The sequence below is a fragment of the Lycium barbarum genome, chromosome 2, assembly GCF_019175385.1.
Source record: "Lycium barbarum isolate Lr01 chromosome 2, ASM1917538v2, whole genome shotgun sequence".
NCBI classification, from domain to species: domain Eukaryota; kingdom Viridiplantae; phylum Streptophyta; class Magnoliopsida; order Solanales; family Solanaceae; genus Lycium; species Lycium barbarum.
In genome coordinates this window covers 130,721,749-130,738,068 of record NC_083338.1, presented here as the reverse complement: position 1 = coordinate 130,738,068, position 16,320 = coordinate 130,721,749, and the positions used below count along the sequence as shown (strand labels likewise).

The 16,320-nt window shown below is 36.2% G+C and overlaps 3 protein-coding genes across 4 annotated transcripts; all 3 read left to right on the top strand.

The window, feature by feature from the left end:
- The first annotated feature begins 834 nt into the window (after positions 1 to 834).
- Positions 835 to 5,342, top strand: LOC132627263 (serine carboxypeptidase-like 42). Its single transcript, XM_060342515.1, has 10 exons — positions 835 to 1,477; positions 2,080 to 2,187; positions 2,287 to 2,379; positions 2,494 to 2,586; positions 3,448 to 3,533; positions 3,627 to 3,905; positions 3,989 to 4,122; positions 4,284 to 4,376; positions 4,471 to 4,588; positions 4,903 to 5,342. The coding sequence occupies exons 1-10, from the start codon at positions 1,231 to 1,233 to the stop codon at positions 5,068 to 5,070; spliced, it is 1,419 nt and encodes a 472-aa protein (XP_060198498.1). The 5' UTR covers positions 835 to 1,230; the 3' UTR covers positions 5,071 to 5,342.
- A 2,741-nt stretch (positions 5,343 to 8,083) lies between these two features.
- Positions 8,084 to 12,680, top strand: LOC132627261 (pentatricopeptide repeat-containing protein At3g09040, mitochondrial). Its single transcript, XM_060342512.1, has 2 exons — positions 8,084 to 11,732; positions 12,625 to 12,680. Exon 1 carries the CDS (start codon positions 8,325 to 8,327, stop codon positions 11,436 to 11,438), a length of 3,114 nt encoding a protein of 1,037 aa, XP_060198495.1. The 5' UTR covers positions 8,084 to 8,324; the 3' UTR covers positions 11,439 to 11,732; positions 12,625 to 12,680.
- LOC132627262 (serine carboxypeptidase-like 42) lies at positions 12,674 to 15,480 on the top strand. 2 transcript variants are annotated; one of them, XM_060342513.1, is made up of 8 exons: positions 12,674 to 12,748; positions 12,878 to 12,940; positions 13,036 to 13,125; positions 13,843 to 14,121; positions 14,206 to 14,339; positions 14,495 to 14,587; positions 14,684 to 14,799; positions 15,051 to 15,480. In XM_060342513.1, the coding sequence occupies exons 3-7, from the start codon at positions 13,120 to 13,122 to the stop codon at positions 14,745 to 14,747; spliced, it is 576 nt and encodes a 191-aa protein (XP_060198496.1). In that variant the 5' UTR covers positions 12,674 to 12,748; positions 12,878 to 12,940; positions 13,036 to 13,119; the 3' UTR covers positions 14,748 to 14,799; positions 15,051 to 15,480. The 2 variants fall into 2 exon arrangements, with proteins under 2 accessions (XP_060198496.1, XP_060198497.1); XM_060342514.1 differs by lacking the exon at positions 15,051 to 15,480 and having other exon boundaries at positions 12,680 to 12,940; positions 14,476 to 14,587; positions 14,684 to 14,738.
- The last annotated feature ends 840 nt before the right edge of the window (positions 15,481 to 16,320 follow it).

Below are 16,320 nucleotides of genomic sequence, written 5' to 3'. Positions count from 1 at the left end.
GTCCTATTTTTTTTTTTTATATTGAAACACCACCTGCAATCGTATATTTAATCTTCGATTATAAACATATATTTACAGTGTAAGTATATTTATATCAATATTAGCGGTGGAGCAAAACTTGTCATTGAACTCAACACTCATTTTAATTATCGGATTCACAATTAAATATTTATACACAAATAAATTTGTTATCTGATCAATATAATTTGATATTTTTTGTAACAAGTTGCTTAATTTATTTTTGAAGTTATTATCTACAGAATGTCTATAATCTACCATATGTGTACTTATCTTTTCAGCTATAACATGAAAAAAAAAAAAAACAAATCCTTAGTGGTCTGACCCAACCTGCCACACAATTTTAGCACTGTTTGACTGTTTGTGATTCAATGCAAGTGGATATAGGCTTTTCTAATTCAATCCTATGTGGTGCAGCGGATAGAGTTGTTCCTCCCTTAATCAGAGGTTTCGGATTTGAGCCTGGGTGTGAAATTTTTTTTAGTAGGGAGCGCTTCCCCTCAAATGGGGTCCTATGCGGCGTGAATCTGGATATAGTCGGACTCTAATGTGAATACCGGACACCGAGTGAAAAATAAAAAAGAAATCCTGAAAGCAAAGTAGCAAACAAAACAAAATACATGTACACTAACTAGCCTTAAATACTTGACTTTTTGACTAGAATAGCTTATCTTGGATTGTTGAAAACGGCCAAATAGATCTCAACTGCCCAATTCACAATTCTCTGATGGTTCATACCCCTAGTCCCCTACTCACCTGGGGAGTGGGTTGGATGGGGTGGGGTTGGGGTGGTGGAGGGGGATAGGTGGGGTAGTACTCACACACTGGTCTGCAAGTCTGCAACTTCCTAACGTCTATTTCTTCTTCTCTCTATAACAACCACACTACTATAAAGTTACACTGCAAAACAAAAACAAGAAAATGCCAGCAAGCTTTTAAGCCTAATCATAACACCACCGCACTACTCACCAACCCCATCACAAAGCCTGCAACACTCTACTCACACTACTCATACCTTCCTACACTTTTTATCTATATATAGCAAATTGCTTTCTGTTTTAAAGTATCCGTAATTCACGTGTCCTTATCCCTTCTCTTTCTTGTTTCTGTTATAAAGACTTGCTTTTTTCTTCTTCATATATAGGAGAGCAAGTGAATGAGCCTATTAATTTGAAGTGTTTTGGAGAAAAAGAGGCTAAAGTTTGAATCTTTATGAGGTTTAGTGAGATGGGTGTTTGGTGGTTTTGTGGATTGGTAATTCTTGGTTTGATAATTGGAGGAAAAGGGTATCCTGAGGAGGATTTAGTGAAGGCATTGCCTGGACAACCAAAGGTTAGTTTTAGGCAATATGCAGGGTATGTTGATGTGGATAGGAAAGCTGGAAGGAGTTTGTTTTACTATTTTGTTGAAGCTGAGGTGAATCCTGATCATAAACCTCTCACTCTTTGGCTCAATGGAGGTGTGTTTTTGAGTTTTTCTTGATCCATTATAAAGAAATGTCACTAGGAATTTATGTGTACTTTTCATATAGTTTTTTTGGGGTACTACTTGCTTGGGGTTCGAGCTTTTGTTCTTTGTTTGTTGTGTCACAACTTGTGTGTCATGTTTTTTTAGGTTTTCTGTATTCTTTTCATGTTTGGGAAAAGGAAACAGATTGTTTGTTCGTTCATGTACTTAAAACAATTGTTTTGTCCAAGTATCACAAGATTACAATAGATTAAATTCGATAGTGAGATGGAACTTAAAACAGTAGTTGGACTGAACCAATTTTGAACTTCAAGAATTAAGAGTGAACTTATATAGAGATAGAGTTCTCAATCTTGTTGAATTACTTGGGAATTCAGTCAATTGAGTGAAAGTTTACAGCTCTATTAGATCAGTGAAAAAAGGTGTAATCTTGCAGAATTATACTTCCTCTATTAGATCAGTGAAAAAAGGTATAATCTTGCAGAATTATACTTCCTTTTGCCCGGGATTTCTTAAATTAAAATGCTGTAAATTTGGTGAATTATGGTCAAGGCAGAGTCAAGAATAATAAAAGGTCTCATCTTTATGTTTCAGGCCCAGGTTGCTCATCAGTTGGTGGGGGTGCCTTTACAGAGTTGGGACCATTCTTTCCCACAGGTGACGGTCGAGGTCTTCGAAGAAATTCAAAATCCTGGAATAAAGGTATGCTCAGTAGGCTGCAAAATAGCTAATTTTAATATGTTTAGAACAATATGAGTAAAGAGAATGAACTGACCACTTGATGTCTTTTGCATATTGTAGCATCAAATCTCCTCTTTGTTGAATCTCCAGCTGGAGTAGGCTGGTCATACTCAAATACAAGTTCAGACTACACTACTGGTGATGCAAAAACTGGTAAAAGAAAGCAGCAAAGATGTTGTGATCAAGCATTAACTGTATTTAAATATCAGATTTAAGAATTTAATCCTACCAAATAGCATAAGGTTTTCCTTCTTGTTTCTCTGGCAGCAATGGATATGCATACATTCATGATGGAATGGGTGAAGAAATTCCCGGCATTCAAATCAAGGGAACTATATCTCACAGGAGAAAGTTATGCAGGTCAGACACATTTAACATGTGCGGTTATGTTGTGTCAATGTTCAAAACAATTAAAAAAAAAAAAATCTTGAACAACGAATTTCTTCAAATAGACAATTTTGGTAACTTAGGACTTTGAACTTCTCATTATCTTGAGAAAAGTTTTTACTAGTATGCTTTATTGATCTTCTATCTTTATTTTTTGTTTCAAAAATTGGAAGAGAGAACCAAGAAATTGTCACTCTCCTCCGCATAGGACTATGTTATGTGGTAGTGGAGAATTCTATAGACTCAAAACTTGTTTAGACCTTTTTAAAATCAAACTTATCTTCTATTCTGATTTTGAAATATCAAAGTTATGAAGATTTTTATATCTTTGTAACTGCTATTGATACTAGAAGAAAAAGTTGTATCCCTTATCCTGAGAGATACTATGAAAAAATCGAAAACCTGTTGCCGAATTTAGGTGATCGTCCTCTTATTATTTTTATTTAGCTTGTCCTTCTTCAACTGGTCCCTCCGCCTTATGGTTTATAAGGAGTCCTTTGTTGCTTAAACTTGTGAGGGAAGAGGGGATTTTAGTCCCAGACCTGAAATGAAATTCGGTTCTTTACACACATAATCGGTCGGATTCACTGTTAACTTTTTTCTAGCAGTATACATATATTAAACATTGATTATTCACAATTATACATTACATATAATACACTTGATCATACATATATATTATATATCTGCCGGCTATTTTTAGTTTAAGAGGTTGGGTGAACGGCTATTTAGGTTAATTCTTCACTGAATTCGTGATTCTGTTCTGCTTTTTGTTTTCTGATGGTATTGGTTATATTCCCCCGGGCTGACATAGTTTTACCTTTTCATGTTCAGGCCATTACATTCCGCAGTTAGCTGTTGCTCTTCTAGACCACAATGAACACTCAAAAGAATACAAGTTCAACATTAAAGGAGTTGCAGTAAGCAAACTTTACCCCTCTTATGCATCCCTTTATCTGAAGCAAATTTTCTGTGTGGATATGGTTGTAAAACTGTTTTATTTTCTCTGTCAGATTGGGAATCCACTTTTGAGACTTGATCGTGATGCTCCTGCAACCTTTGAATACTTTTGGTCTCATGGGATGATTTCTGATGAAGTAGGCCTAGCAATTATGACTCAGTGTGACTTTGAGGATTATACCTTTGGCAGTCCGCACAATGTCTCAGAAGCATGCAATAAAGCCATATCTGAAGCAAACACCATTGTTAGTGAATATATAGATAATTATGATGTGATTCTTGATGTGTGCTATCCGTCCATAGTGGAACAAGAGCTGCGATTAAGGAAAATGGTATTCAGTTCTCTTCATTCACACAACTTCTTTATTTATATCTGTGTTTTATACCGGAACTTAACAGTGTTTCTGCTTTGCAGGCTACTAAAATGAGTGTAGGTGTTGATGTGTGCATGAGCTATGAAAGGCGCTTCTATTTTAACCTTCCAGAGGTTCAGAAAGCCCTTCATGCAAATAGGACCAACTTGCCTGATAGCTGGTCAATGTGTAGCCGGTAAGTGTGTAAAATATCATACGATAACTGATTACATCTATGATGATACCATTTCACTAGCAATTTATAACCTTTGACTTCTATGTCAAAGCCCTTAAATTTAATGAACCATTGTAATGTACTTGATGATTATAACTAATGGATTATTACTTCTATTACAGTGTTCTGAATTACAGCGACACAGACGGAAACATCAATATTCTTCCATTGCTCAAAAGAATAGTCGAAAATCATATTCCTGTTTGGATTTTTAGGTAAAGATTCCAAATTAGACAAAAATCCATAATCTTGTTCCATTTTCCTATTACCGAAGTCAATAGTGCTTGAATCTGAATTACTCGTTTGCAGCGGAGATCAAGATTCTGTTGTGCCATTGCTTGGCTCCAGGACCCTTGTACGCGAGCTAGCTCATGACATGGGGTTCAAGATTACAGTCCCATATGGTGCTTGGTTTCACAAAGGGCAGGTAATGCTTATACTCTCCTCTCATATTGAACTCTTTCTTTCCAATGCTGATGAGAAGCTTTAAGTGTTTTTTTTTCCCCCACTTTTGGCCCTTCGGCCAAAATTAATTACGGGCGCTGGCCAAAATTAATTACGGGCGCTAGCCAAAATGTACAAAACATATTATGTATATGATATGTATATTTTTGTATACAATTTATATGTATATTTGTATTTGTACTTAATATACATTATGTATACATTTGCCGGCTATTATTTTTTAGAGTGGGCCAAAAGGTAAGTATACCTATAATCAACTGCTTGTTTCTTAATCAGGTGGGAGGTTGGCAAACAGAATATGGCAACTTATTAACCTTTGCCACTGTAAGAGGTGCTGCACATATGGTACCATATGCACAACCTGCAAGGGCTTTGCATCTGTTTAGTTCATTTATACATGGCCGAAGGCTCCCAAACAACACACGACCCTCCATCGACGACTGAGAAAAATCCTCTAACGAACTTTAAAGTTGGTAATTGGCTGATTGTTAGGGACTTCTTGTAGGAAATTTAAACAGGAAGAAGTAAAATCATTGCATTGGTAATTGACTTTGAATTAAAGTAGCTGAAGAATATATGTCAAGAGTTGTCTTTATCTTAAATTTCTTTTGTATGAAATAAAGAAAGCAAGCAAAGAAAAAAAGAAGTTGGAGAAAAAGAATTGGAGGCCATAGTGGATAAATTTCTTATGTATGGAATTTTTTATTTTCGGATTATCTTAATTTTAAGGATAGATTTTATAAAAGAATTAAGAGCGTATTTTTTTTTCTCTTTCTTACAAATCCAAATATAATTTGCTATTGAGGGCGAATTAAATCAAACGGACACATGGTAGGTGAACAGTGATGATATTATTATTGACTTGTTGGATAAAATTGCCAATTTTGTAACAAATATATAAATAATTAATTGCGTCCAATAAGATAAGATTATTTTTTGTACAACTACACAAAATCTCCACCAAAAAAAAAAAAAAAAAGTTATGGCCATAACCTTCACTAGTGCAGCCAAATCAAGGCATGATGAATTTTACAAATCCGGATAACATTGAAGGGACGTTGCTGCACTTATAAAAAAATATTGGATTTTAATGCTATTTGCAGTCCTGGGAAATGGACGGTATTTTCAACACTCAGATTGAATAATATTGGGTTTTAAATGTTATTTGCATTTGTAAGGGGACAATATTTTTCTTTTGATAAGTAAAATAGACGTTTAAAGCATTAAAAGGGAAATTAACTTACACCTTGATCGGTATTTGGTGAAGATGGATAACTTGGTCCCCAATCGTCCTTCACTTAACTGTAGTTTTTTTTTTTGGCCCTTTCCGTTGTCCACCCGGTGTTTAGTACTAGTATTTATATTGGGATCCAATAAAATTTGGATTTGTGCCAAAAAATTTCACATTAGTTGGTAAAACCCTCCCTAATAAAGGTAACCCGAGACTTCTAATTAAAAAAAAATGATACTTATCATTCCACCAAATTTTTGTTGGTCCCTTAGTGAGTTACACAAATAAAAGTTACTATTTGATTTTTCTTCGAATAATAATAAAGTAGTTTATCTTTTTGCCTTTGCCGACGTCACATACATGACGTTTAATTTTGTTAGGAACTGCAGGCCTATCTTTAAGGCTGATTTCTCCAACAAATTGTTTTCTAAAAGTTCATGCTATTAATGTGATGGATAAGATAACACATACGCGTCAATTTGGGGAAGAACCCCAGTGGAGTCCCCGCTAGGCCGCTAAGGGTTCTTATTTTATATATATATATATATATATTTTTTTTTTTTTTTTTAGCTCTTTCAAAAATTGGAGGACTTGATTATTCGGGAGTAACATGTTTCAAATAAATGGAACTTTAATACTTTATTCGGAGAGGAGTTTACTTAAAATACTCATCTAATCAATTATAAATTCAATCCAACCTGTTTAGCAGAAAGACAAATATTCCTCGCTTATTATCAAACAATCACTTATCTACAAAATTAGCGTGGAAAAAAATAATTTTCTATTACCATTTCAAAATAAACTTTTTTTGCTCACGTTAGCTTTATCTCCTATTAAGGGTATTTTAGTAATAGGGTCTATAAGAAACCGCTACATAAAAGTTTTGAGAGTTGCAAAGAAATTTTGAGCGCATACTGGTCCTAAAAAAGATCGATCTATTTTCATGTGGGTTGGGACTAAATTCCTTGACTAATTGATACTCACTTAAATCTTCTTTTGACACCGCTTCACCTCCAAAAAAAAAAAAAAGAGGAGGAGGAAGGAAGTTATTCCTTTAATTAAATTTGGAGATAAAAGTCTTTTTTTTCTGTCTCAAATTATATAGATAAGGGAAGAAAAATTTCATTTAGTTTTTCCAATTTTATGAAGGGAAAAATTCACTTCTGTTGATAAAGCTCCTTGATTTTTAATCTGAATATAGATCTAAAAAAAAGTCTTAATTTTAAAGCAAACTACTTACAGAATATAAATTTTATGCATTATTACCATAGAAAAATTTATATCTCATCAAGTTATTTAAAAGGTGAATGCAGATATTTTTTTATGAAAATATTAATTAATGATTTTATGGAAACGAAAAACAATCCTTTGATACTATAAGAATGTAATAATTCACATGTGCTTGATATCTACAACAAAATTATACTTGAATTTTGCATGGAAATGAAAAACAATCTTTTGATACCATAAGAATGTAATAATTCACATATGCTTGATATCTACACCAAAATCATATTAATTTATTATACTTGAGTTTTGCATCGAAGTACAACAACAATAAACTCAGGTAAATCATAAAGTGGGGTTTGAAGAGGATAGAGTACACAAACCTTACCCACATCTTAAAAGGTAGAGAACGTTGTTTCAAATGTGATTAGTTAAAGTATGATTTAGTAGGAAGATCGTAAGTGAAGACGTAAATCATATATGCATACACATCAAATACTAGTGGTAATTCATAATCCTATAAGAAAATCTATATGTTCTCCGTCAGTTTCTAAACTAAATCCAATTACTCATTCTGTCTCATATTACTTGTCTACTTTTCGTTTTGCGCGCTCTTTAAGAACTCATAAATAAAAGTGTATTTTTTTACTACATTACCCTTATTTCTTTCCAATTAATTGCATTCTAATCCATATTGATAACCTAAAAAACAATTAATGTTAAGTGCAAAGTAGGAAAAACTTAATTAATTCTATCTTAATTTTGTATATTACAAATATTTTAGAATGAAAATTTATAATAACGAAGACAACTAATATGCGACGGAGGGAGTAATAAAAAGGAACTTGTTTACTTCGAGAGAGTTAAAGAAGAAGAGCTTAACAGTACTACTCCCTCCGGATAAAAAAGAGTATCCATTTAGTCTTTTTTTTTTGGTTAAAAAGAGTTTCACTTATCAAATCAAGAAAGAATTAATTTCGTTTTTCTAAATTTGCCCCTATTAAGTGTTAAGTAATCATATCTCAATACTTATTTAATGAGGAGCAGTTTAGTTATTTTTTTATTCTCCTGGAAGTTGATATTTTTTTAAGAGCTGTGTAAATGGCTCAGTGGACACTCTTTTTTATGCCGAGGGAATATCAAATTATGTAAGAGTAATTACAGAGTGACCTGGTAATTATATGTAGAATTAAGTTTCATATTACCAACCCGCCAAAACGGCTCAATCGAATTTCTGTCAATGCCTCACAGAGCCACTCTTAAGCTTTCCCCTCTCAAACAACAATCTCTGTTTCTCCTTCGTTGCCGCAAATTCTCAGCTACACAGCCAAGAATCCAACACCCACAACCTCAATCACCTCTAACTACTACTCTTTACAACAATCTCCTCAAAATGTGCTTACAAGAATGCAAAAACATTCAGTCGCGCAAGGTGTTCGACGAAATGCCTCAAAGAGCTGCACTTGCTATAAAAGCATGCAAAACCATCCATTTGTGGAGTTTGAAACATGGGTTTGCATCGCAAGGACATTTAGGGAATGCCATTGTGGATTTGTACGCCAAATGTGGAGACATGGTTTCGGCTGAGAAAGCGTTTTTCGTTCTTGAGAACAAAGATAGTATGTCTTGGAATTCAATTATATTGATGTATTCGAGACACGGGTTGTTGGAAAATGTTGTTGAAGCTTTTGGGTCAATGTGGAATTCTGGAGTGTGGGGTAATCAGTTTAGTTATGCTATTGTTTTATCTGCTTGTGCTAGGCTAGTCGATGTTGAGGTCGGTAAACAAGTGCATTGTTGTGTGATGAAAACAGGGTTTGAATTTGATTCTTTTACTGAAGGTTCTCTTATTGATATGTATGCGAAATGTGGTTATTTGATCGATGCTCGGAGGATCTTTGATGGGGCAGTAGAGCCGGATAATGTTTCTTGGACAGCGATGATTTCTGCTTATATTCAAGAAGGTCAACCTGAAAAAGCATTGGAAGTTTTTGAGGAGATGAAGGAACGAGGGTGTGTTCCGGATCAAGTGGCGTCAGTGACCATCATAAATGCATGTGTGGGACTAGGAAGGCTTGATGATGCTTGTGAGTTGTTTATGCAGATGACTAGTCCTAATGTTGTGGCGTGGAATGTGATGATTTCTGGTCATGCCAAGGGAGGGAAAGAGGTGGAAGCTATAAATTTTTTTCAAGACATGATTAAAGCTAGTGTTCGACCCACTCGTTCTACCTTGGGAAGTGTTTTGAGTGCAATTGCAAGCATTGCAAATTTATCCTTTGGCTTGCAGGTCCATGCTTTGGCAGTTAGGCAGGGATTGGAATCCAACGTCTACGTTGGGAGTTCTTTGATTAATATGTATGCCAAATGTCAAAAGATGGAAGCTGCAAGTGAAGTATTTAACAGCTTGGGAGAGAAAAATGAGGTGTTGTGGAATGCTTTGCTTGCAGGTTATGCACAGAATGGCAGTGCTTGTGAAGTTGTCAAGTTATTCAGGAATATGAGACTTTCTAGTTTTGAAACCGATGAATATACTTACACTAGCATACTGAGTGCATGTGCTTGTTTGGAAGATATGGAAATGGGGCAGCAACTGCACTCTATTATCATTAAGAATAAATTTGCGTCTAATTTATTTGTTGGAAATGCATTAATAGACATGTATGCCAAATGTGGGGCTCTAGGTGATGCCAGGCGCCACTTTGAGAAAATGCTAATTCGAGACCATATTTCCTGGAATGCAATAATAGTTGGATATGTTCAGGACGAAGAAGAAGAAGAGGCTTTTATCATGTCCCGAAAAATGATATTGGAGAGGATTGTTCCTGATGAGGCATGTTTGGCTAGCATACTCAGTGCCTGTGCCAATATACAAGATCTCAATAAAGGGAAACAAGTTCATTCCCTGCTGGTTAAATATGGTCTAGAAAGTGGCCTTTTTGCTGGAAGCTCTCTTGTTGACATGTATTGCAAATGTGGTAACGTTAATTCTGCCAGTGAGGTTTTCTTTTGCCTTTCTGATCGAAGCGTGGTGTCTACTAATGCTTTAATTTCTGGTTATGCTCAGACAAACATTAATTACTCGGTGCATTTATTCCGGAATATGCTTGTTGAAGGACTAAAACCTTCAGAGGTGACATTTGCTAGCATTCTAGATGCATGCAGTGACCAGGCTTACATGCTTGGCAGGCAACTGCACTCTTTCATTTTAAAGCTTGGGTTTTCATACAATGATGAATTCTTGGCAATCTCTTTGATAGGCATGTATTATAACTCCGGAGGATTAGAAGATGCAAGAATGCTTTTCTCAGAGTTTACCAAGCTAGAGAGCCCAGTTTTGTGGACTGCTATGATATCCGGCAATATTCAAAATGACTGCTGTGAGGAAGCTTTGCTTGGTTATCAGGAAATGCGCAAGTTTAATGTCATGCCAGATCAGGCAACTTTTGCTAGTGCCTTAAAAGCGTGTTCGACCTTGGCTTCTATGCAGGATGGCAGGAAAATCCACTCTCTCATTTTCCATACTGGTTTTGACACGGATGAATTGACCAGTAGCTCCCTAATAGATATGTATGCTAAATGTGGGGATGTTAGATGTTCAGTGCAAGTGTTTAGTGAAATGGCTAGCAAGAAAGACGTTATCTCATGGAACTCTACAATAGTTGGCTTTGCAAAAAATGGTTTTGCGGAAGATGCACTGAAAATCTTTGAAGAAATGAAGAGAGCATCTGTGAAGCCTGATGATATCACGTTCCTTGGGGTTCTGACTGCTTGTAGCCATGCAGGAATGGTATCTGAAGGTCGTCAAATCTTCAAGGATATGACTAGCCTCTATGATGTTCAGCCACGAGTGGATCATTGTGCCTGTATGGTTGATCTGCTTGGTCGTTGGGGCAATCTCAAAGAGGCAGAGGAATTTATTGAAAGATTAGATTTCGAACCACATGCTATGATATGGTCTGCTTACCTTGGTGCTTGCAAAATCCATGGGGATGATATAAGGGGACAGAAGGCTGCTGAAAAGCTTATTGAGTTGGAACCCCAGAATTCTTCTTCATATGTACTGCTATCTAATATATATGCTGCATCAGGCAATTGGGGCGGAGTTAACTTCTTAAGGAAGGAAATGAAAGAGAAAGGAGTGAGGAAGCCCCCGGGCTGCAGTTGGATTATAGCGGGGCAAAAAACAAATATGTTTGTTGCAGGGGATAAATCTCATCCTAATGCTGGTGAAATTAATGCGCTTTTGAAAGATTTGACTACTTTAATGAAAGATGAAGGCTATTTTGCTGATATAGGATCTGTAATGGATGGTGAAGAGCGAGAGTCCGCTTTATCTTTATCTCGAGAGTAATCGAAGACCCAAGAATGTATGTTAGAGCATGGTAGACACAAGCAGAGCTATCCTAGTGATCCTCTTGGCGGAACCCGGTGTTTTCTCCTCTTGGCCGAACTGGACGCTCGCCAACCGCACTTAGACCTGTGAAATGTACACTAGAGTTGCCTGGACAACCTAAGGTTGGTTTTAGGCAATATGCAGGGTATGTTTATGTGGTGGATAAGAAAGCTGGGAGGAGCTTGTTTTATTACTTTGTTGAAGCTGAGGTGAACCCTGATCATAAACCTCTCACTCTTTGGCTCAATGGAGGTCTGTTTCTCTTCTTCCTTTTAACTATTCTGGGTCCATTATTAACAAATGTGTAAGTAGGAATTTATGTGTACTTTCATATAGTTTTGCGGTACTGTTTGCTTGGGGTTCGAGCTTTTGTTTTTTGTTTGTTGTGTGTCATGTTTTTTCAGGCTTTCTGTATTCATTTCAATGTTTGAAAAACGGAAACAGTTTAAAACTCTCTATGCTAAGACCAACATATATATGTGTTTTGTATTCAATCAGAGTGTTGAAAACACATGTTAATTAGTAGGCGTTTGGCCATAGATTTCAAATATTTTTCCTTTATTTAGAATTTATGAAGTTGGAGTTGAAGATGGACTTGTGCTTGGTTATACTTTATGCAAAGGAAGGAATAGAGCACTTTATTTGAAATTTATGAAGATGAAATTGGAAAACAAGTTTGGAGCACTTCTCCATATTTGGAATCCGATTCCAAGTTGGATTTGAAATTTTATAACCAAACATTGATTTTGAAATAAAGTTAAAAATTTCCTGAAAAAGTGAATAATTCTCATGATCAAACGGCTCCTTGATCTGAGCTACCAAGTGTCCCAAGCTTATAAGCTGTTAAATTTGACAGTGAGATGGAACTTGATACAGTAGTTGGACTGAAATTAACCAATTTAGAACTTTAAAAAATAAGAGTGAACTTATAATGAGATGGAATTCTCCCTCTTGTTGAATTACTTGGGAATTCACTCAATTGAGTGAAAGTTTACATCTTTATTAGATTAGTGAAAGAAAAGGTAGAAATATTGCAGAATTAATCTTTCTTGATGAGATTGCTTAAAATTAAAATGCTATGAATTTGGTGAATTATGTCTAGGCAGAGTCAAGAATGATAAAAGGTATCGTGTTTGTGTTTCAGGTCCAGGTTGCTCATCAGTTGGGGGTGGGGGTTTTTTTTTGGGGGGGGGGGGGGGGGTTGCGACCATTCTTTCCCACAGGTGATGGTCGAGGTCTTCGAAGAAATTCAAAATCATGGAATAAAGGTATGCTTAGTAGAGTGGGGATGAGCTGATTATGACATGTTTAAAACAATATAAGTAAAAAGAATGAACTTACCACTTCATGTCTTTTGTCTACTGTACCATCAAATCTCCTATTTGTTGACTCTCCAGCTGGAGTAGGCCGGTCATACTCAAATACAAGTTCAGACTACAACACTGGTGATGCAAAAACTGGTAAAAGAAAAAGCAGCAGAGATGTTGTGATCAAGCATTAACTGTATTTAAATATCAGGTTTAAGAATTTAATCCTACCAAACTTTCTCTGGCAGCAATGGATATGCATTTATTCATGGAGTGGGTGAAGAAATTCCCGGCATTCAAATCAAGGGAACTATATCTCACAGGAGAAAGTTATGGAGGTCAGAGACATTCAACATGTGCGGTTATATTATGGCAAAGTTCAAAACAATTTACAAAAGGAAATTCTTGAACAACGAATCTCTTCAAATAGACAATTTTTTGGACTTAGAACTTTGAACTCCTTATTATCTTGACAAAAGTACTTACTAGTATTCTTTCTCATCTTCTTTCCTTTATGTTTTGTTTTAAAAATTGGAAGAGCGAACCAAGAAATTGTCCCACACCCTCCTCTGTATAGGACTATGTTATGTGGTACGGGGGAGAGTATTATAGATTCAAACTTGTTTAGACCTTTTAAAAATCAAAACTTATCTTCTGTTCTGATTTTGAACTATCAAAGTTATTAAAATTATATATTTTTGTAATTGCTGTTGATGCTTGAAGAGAGCTGTATCCCTTATCCTGAGGGATACTATGAAAAATCGAAAACCTGTTGCTGGATTTAGTTGATCGTCCTCATATTGTTTTCATTTAGCTTGTCATATCACTCCACCTTATGGTTTATAATCACTCATAATTTTACCTTTTCTTGTTCGGGGCATTACATTCCACAGTTAACTGTTGCTCCTCTAGACCACAATGAACACTCACCAGAATACAAATTCAACATTAAAGGAGCTGCAGTAAACAAACTTTACCCCTCTTATGCATCCCTTTATCAGAAGCAATTTTTCTGTGTGAATATGCTCGTCAAACTGTTTCATTTTCTTTGTCAGATTGGGAATCCACTTCTGAGACTTGATCGTGATCTTCCTGCAACCTATGAATGTTTTTGGTCTCATGGGATGATTTCTGATGAAGTAGGCCTAGCAATTATGAATCAGTGTGACTTTGATGAGTGTACCTTTGGCAGTCCACACAACGTTTCTCAAGCATGCAATAATGCCATATCTGAAGGAAACACCATTGTTAGTGAATATATAAATAATTATGATGTGATTCTTGATGTGTGCTATCTGTCCATCATGGAACAAGAGCTGCGATTAAGGAAAATGGTATCTGGTTCCCTTCAGTCACTCAATTTCTTTATATGTCTGTGTGTTTACTGGAACTTAATAGTGATTTCCCCCCCTTTGCAGGCTACTAAAATGAGTGTAGGTGTTGATGTGTGCATGAGCTATGAAAGGCGCTTCTATTTTAACCTTCCGGAGGTTCAGAAAGCCCTTCATGCAAATAGGACAAACTGGCCTGATAGCTGGTCGATGTGCAGCCGGTAAGTGTGTAAAATATCAACTCCACATTGAGCCATAAGCAGACACACAATAGCAATGTAGAACCTTCGACTTTTATGCCTTACCTATTATGTCAAAGTCCATAAATGTAGTGAACCGTTGGTAATGTACTTGCAGATTACAACTTCTATTGCAGTGTTCTGAGTTACAGTGACACAGATGGAAACATCAATATTCTTCCATTGCTTAAAAGAATAGTTGAAAACATTATTCCTGTTTGGATTTTCGGGTAAATATTTTAAATTTGACAAGAATTCATAATCATTTGTTCCATTTTCCTAGTACCAAAGTCAATAGTGCCTGATTCTGAATTACTCGCTTGCAGTGGAACCAAGATTCTGTTGTGCCATTGCTTGGCTTCAGACCCTTGTACGCAAGCTAGCTCTTGACACAGGGTTCAAGATCACAGTCCCATATGGAGCTTGGTTTCACAAAGGGCAGGTATCGCTCTCCGATATTCAACTCTTTCTTTACAACGCTGATGAGAACTATAAAAGTATAATCAAGGACTTTTTTTCATTTTTGGTCCGTCGGCCGAAATAAATTGCGGGCGCGAGCCAAAATATACAAAACCTATACACTGATTATGTATATTTTGTGTATAAAATATGTATATATTTGCTACCTACCATTCTTTTAAGCAGTTCAAAAATGTAATAATCCCTATAATCAACTGCTTGTTTCTTAATCAGGTGGGGAGGTTGGCAAACAGAGTATGGCAACTTGTTGACCTTTGCCACTGAAAGAGGTGCTGCATATATGGTACCATATGCACAACCTGCAAGGGCTTGGCATCTGTTTAGTTCGTTTATACGTGGCCGGAGGCTCCCAAACAACACACGTCCCTCCATCGATGACTGAGAAAAATCCTCTAATGAGCACTTTAAAGTAGGTTATAGTTCTATAGTTACTTTCAGTGTGGGTGAATATTAGGGACTTCCTGTAGGAAATACAAACAGGAAAGAAGCAAAATCATTGCTTGCATTGGTAATTGGCTTTGAAGTAGCTGAAGGTTTTCGAGAGTTGTAACTTTTCTCATGTCAATTTGATAAAAAAAATGTTTTGAAATGCTGGTCACATTTTACACAGTTGGACTCTCGAAAAGTGAAACATGAAACTAATTTGAGACGGAGGGACTCCCTCTGAGGGAGTATCAATAAACTATTTTCTCCGGGGTGCGTCCAAGGAGCAGGGGATGGTTTGTGCATTGGGCTGCGCAATTTATGAAAGAAGAAAGTTGAAGAGAGTGATTGATTTGTGCTGAATGTCCTGTGCATTAAGGAGTGGTACAGTGGGCTTGCAGGGGAGTACATAACAGCTGGACAGGAGCTAGTTAAGGCTGTTATAGATCAATGCTACAGTTTAGTCCCTATTGTTTTAAGGACAAAGGGTCAAATTTAGCCTCAAAGTATGGTTTATAGTTTAAATTTGCCCTCCGTCAATATTTGGGATCAAATTTGCTCTCCCCGTTAGGATATTTGATATATTTGCCCTTTTATGGATGAAAGTCCACATCACAAAAAAAAAAAGCTACGTTGGATCCACATCAGATCCACGTAGGCAACTCATACCCAACCCACTAAACCCAAAACCACGTTTTCTACTACTACAACAGCCTTACATTCCTCATCACTCAAACCCATCCTTCTCAAAGCCCTAGGCCCGAGCCCGTACCTGTTGTTACGCCCTTCATCACTAGCCCTTATGGTCAGTATTTGCCTCCTGTTCAACCTCATAGGAGGCAATTTATGGAGAAAATTGCTTCACTTTTACATCAAATTTCACATCTCCAATTACAAGGTGAGTTCAACATTGCAGTTGTAGTCATGATAGCTCAGATAGTACTATAATAGTATCACAGTAGGGCTGTTAAAAAAAAAAAAAGATTCACAGAGAAAATGCATCAATTAACTACAACAAATCCCATAGCACTTGTCACAAACTCAGACATTGCTTAAATGT